The 4313-nt window shown below is 43.1% G+C and overlaps 1 protein-coding gene across 1 annotated transcript; it reads left to right on the forward strand.

Annotated features, from left to right (window-relative positions):
- The first annotated feature begins 1490 nt into the window (after nucleotides 1-1490).
- Nucleotides 1491-3507, forward strand: LOC127329996 (uncharacterized). The gene is made up of 2 exons (XM_051356370.2): nucleotides 1491-2520; nucleotides 2919-3507. The coding sequence occupies exons 1-2, from the start codon at nucleotides 1549-1551 to the stop codon at nucleotides 3087-3089; spliced, it is 1143 nt and encodes a 380-aa protein (XP_051212330.1). The 5' UTR covers nucleotides 1491-1548; the 3' UTR covers nucleotides 3090-3507.
- The last annotated feature ends 806 nt before the right edge of the window (nucleotides 3508-4313 follow it).

Here is a 4313-nt window from a genome sequence, read left to right on the forward strand (position 1 = left end):
AAGAGAGGAGGATGATATACTATGATCAAGAAGAGTGAAGAGTCTAAGCTTGGGGATGCCCCGGTGGTTCATCCCTGCATATTTCAAGAAGACTCAAGCGTCTAAGCTTGGGGATGCCCAAGGCATCCCCTTCTTCATCGACAAATTATCAGGTTCCTTCTCTTGAAACTATATTTTTATTCGGTCACATCTTATGTGCTTTACTTGGAGCGTATGTATGCTTTTATTTTTGTTTATGTTTGAATAAATTGGATTACATCATGCTTGTGTGGGAGAGAGACACGCTCCGCTGTTGCATATGAACACATGTGTTCTTAGCTTTTAATTTTCATGGCGAAGTTTCTTCTTCGTTAAATTGTTATATGGTTGGAATTGGAAAATGATACATGTAGTAATTGCTATAATGTCTTGGGTAATGTGATACTTGGCAATTGTTGTGCTCATGATTAAGCTCTTGCATCATATGCTTTGCACCCATTAATGAAGAAATACATAGAGCATGCTATAATTTGGTTTGCATATTTGGTCTCTCTAAGGTCTAGATAATTTCTAGTATTGAGTTTGAACAACAAGGAAGACGGTGTAGAGTCTTATAATGTTTTCAATATGTCTTTTATGTGAGTTTTGCTGCACTGGTTCATCCTTGTGTTTGTTTCAAATAAGCCTTGCTAGCCTAAACCTTGTATCGAGAGGGAATACTTCTCATGCATCCAAAATACTTGAGCCAACCACTATGCCATTTGTGTCCACCATACCTACCTACTACATGGTATTTCTCCGCCATTCCAAAGTAAATTGCTTGAGTGCTACCTTTAAACAATTCAAAATTTATCACCTCTGATTTGTGTCAATGTTTTATAGCTCATGAGGAAATATGTGGTGTTTATCTTTCAATCTTGTTGGGCAACTTTCACCAATGGACTAGTGGCTTCATCCGCTTATCCAATAATTTTGCAAAAAGAGCTGGCAATGGGATTCCCAGTCCCAAATTAATTAACAAAAATAGACACTCCTCCATGGTATGTGATTGTTGGACGGCACCCGAAGGATTCGGTTAGCCATGGCTTGTGTAAGCAAAGGTTGGGAGGAGTGTCATCATAATCTATACCTAATAATAAAAGCAAAAGGGTTTCTCCCTCGGTCGTTAGTCCAATTCAAAACCGCCCTAAAAATTGGTACAAATTACCCACCACTGCCACCCGTAAGTTAAAATCTATATACCTAATAATAAAGGGAAACGAGTTTTTTGTCTATTGTAAAAGCAACTATGCACGGCACAAATAATTCTCGTGATTAGCATTATATATGTATGAATTTTTTCAAAAGAAAAATTAAACTTTGAAAGACGTAAATCCTTTGAAGTTACAAAAGGCAAAAAATACATGTACAGACTTAACACGAAAGGCCCAGTCGAAGCTCAAAAGGAAGGCCAAATCCCTTGCAAAGTTGCAATTCGAGAGCACTGAGCACTGAACAACATACAGTATCTCCCTCACCACCGCCGCTGCCGCCGCGGCGCCGCCGCCGCCGTCGCGCCGTCGCGCAGCCATGCTCCGCCTCAGAAACTCCATTCTCTCCCATATCCTATCGACTTCCGCCGCCTCCCCCGTCTGGCCTCTCCACCGACACCTCTCCGCGGCTGCGGCCGCCGTTTCCCCAAGGCCTAGCTTCGCCGTCGAGAAGTACCTCATCGACACCTGCGGTCTCACCCGAGCGCAAGCCCTCAAGGCCGCCACGCAGATCTCCCACGTAAAGTGCCCATCCAAGCCGGATGCTGTGCTCGCCTTCCTTGCCGGCCTCGGCCTCTCCAGCGCCGATGTCGCTGCCGTCGTTGCCAGGGACCCCAAGTTCCTCTGCGCTAGCGTGGAGAGAACCCTCGACCCCATCGTCCTCGGGCTCAACGGCTTGGGTATATCGCGTTCTAAGGTTGCCCGCCTTGTCTCGCTCGCCCCCAAAAGACTCCGCTGTAGATGCATCGTCTCCAAGCTGCAGTACTACCTGCCTCTTTTCGGCTCCACCGAGAGGCTCCTCCGGGCTCTCAATCACACCTCCAATCTCCTCTCAAGCAGCCTCGAGAAGGTGGTCAAGCCCAATGTTGCGTTCCTGCAGGAGTGTGGGCTAGGTGCTTGCTCGCGCGGCTGTGCGCGGTGGATACTTGCCCTCAAACCAGAGGACGTCCGGGCGATGGCGACGCGTGCTGAAGCTGTAGGTGTGCCCCGTGGCTCTGCAGCGTTCAGGCAAGCGATGCAGGCTGTCGCATTCCTCAGCGAGAAGGAGATTGCAATCAAAGTGGAGCAGTTGAAGAACATGCTCAAGTGGTCGGATGCTGAGGTGGGCATTGCTGTTCGTAAGGCTCCAATGATGCTGGCGAGGTCTATTGACACTCAGCAGAGAAAATCAGAGTTCTTTATCTCTGAGGTGGGATTGGAACCAGCGTACATTTCTCGTCGGCCGGCATTGCTCTCTTATAGTCTGGAGGGCCGGATCAAACCCCGGTACTATGTCCTAAAGTTTCTTAAGGCCAAGGGTGTTTTGGCACATGGGAGCATATGCTCCCTTTATTTTGAAATGCATGTTACATACATTTTGAAATTTCAAAAAATTGAAACGAAAAATTCGAATGTACATCTTCATGTGCTACACGCTAACAAAGTCGTTTCATAAAAATCCGACTTGTCGTGTGACGTGTGTAAAAAACACAAAATTCAATGCTGAAAATAAGGCTTTTCAGGAGATAAATTTTCTTTTTTTTACACAGACCACAAAATATATTGGTTCCTCGCGAAACTTGACGAACATACATATATTGTGGAGATGTACATGTAGAATTTTTCTCAAATTTTTTCAACATTTCGAAATATGATTTTTTGATAGAGGGAGCATATGCACCCGGGAGCCGAATTGAATTTCCGCCCAAGGTAAAGGGGTTGCTAAGTAAAGACCGAGACTACTATAGTACAGTCTGTATTAGCGAGAAGTTCTTCATGGCGAGGTTTATATGCCCTCACAAGCAAGCTGCACCACACCTTGCTGAAGACTATGCAGCAGCCTGCAGAGGGGAAATGCCTACCAGATTCAGATTTACATGAGCCAAGAACGGGTATGAATACTGGTAACTGCATATGGCACAGCAGATTTTCACTCCGTGTACCAGGCTGACAATTCCTGATTTGGTGTTCTTCGCGTAACTAAGTAGTGGATGTCTGGCTTAGTATGTACACTTTTTACATGTTGATTGGGGGTTGGTAATCCAGGATGAAATTGATGTTCATTACTTCATTCAGTTGAGAAGAAACCATCACACTGCTATCTTATCTATCCTCATGTCTTATTGACACATATAGGAACATCGAGAATATCAGGGCATTCTGTAAATGGTTTCAACTATCAGTGATTAGTATATCTGCACACTGCACACTGCATCTTCATGTTATTTAATAGCCATTGCAGTTGTCAATGCAAACCTTAGTGTATCTTTCCATGAAAGAAGGTTCTCTCATTTTGGCAGATGATACCAAGTTTCCAAATTTTGTCTGGACAGAAATATTTATTTGTTTTTCGTGGGGATCAAGTTTGTATTAGTTGATGATCACAATGTGTTGTTCACTAGCGAGGGTGAAGTTTTGATCTTGTATGTTGGTTGCTTGCTCTACTCTTCATGCAATAACTTTGTTTACAAGATATTGTAAAGTGGGTCATTGTTTACTAGTAAAACTAAAATAAAAAGGCACTCCTTCATGGTATGAGATTGTTGGCAGGCACCCGAGGATTCGGTTAGCCATGGTTTGTGAAAGAAAGGTTGGAAGGAGTGCCATCCAAAAATAAAATAAAATGGGAGCCGCACTTTGAAGGTTTGTCTGGCAAGGGGGTTAGAATACCCGCTACCATTCGTTGACAACAACATACACCTCTCAAAACTTTATTTTTATGCTCTCTTTATGTTTTCAAAATAAAAGCTCTAGCACAAATATAGCAATCGATGCTTTCCTCTTTGAAGGACCATTCTTTTACTTTTATTGTTGAGTCAGTTCACCTATCTCTCTACCTCAAGAAGCAAACATTTGTGTGAACTGTGCATTGATTCTTACATACTTGCTTATTGCATTTGTTATATTGCTTTGCATTGACAATATCCATGAGATATACATGTTACAAGTTGAAAGCAACCGCTGAAACTTAATCTTCCTATGTGTTGCTTCAATGCCTTTACTTTGAATTGTTGCTTTATGAGTTAACTCTTATGCAAGACTTATTGATGCTTGTCTTAAGTGCTATTCATGAAAAGTCTTTGCTATATGATTCACTTGTTTACT

Source organism: Lolium perenne, chromosome 4 (assembly GCF_019359855.2).
Source record: "Lolium perenne isolate Kyuss_39 chromosome 4, Kyuss_2.0, whole genome shotgun sequence".
NCBI classification, from domain to species: Eukaryota; Viridiplantae; Streptophyta; class Magnoliopsida; order Poales; family Poaceae; genus Lolium; species Lolium perenne.

Bases quoted from the DNA above. Each gene is read 5' to 3' on its own strand.
- LOC127329996 (XM_051356370.2), top strand. From the start codon at position 1,549: ATGCTCCGCCTCAGAAACTCCATTCTCTCCCATATCCTATCGACTTCC. The intron at 2,521-2,918 runs GCCAAGGGTGTT...TTTCCGCCCAAG, and splicing joins ATGTCCTAAAGTTTCTTAAG to GTAAAGGGGTTGCTAAGTAA.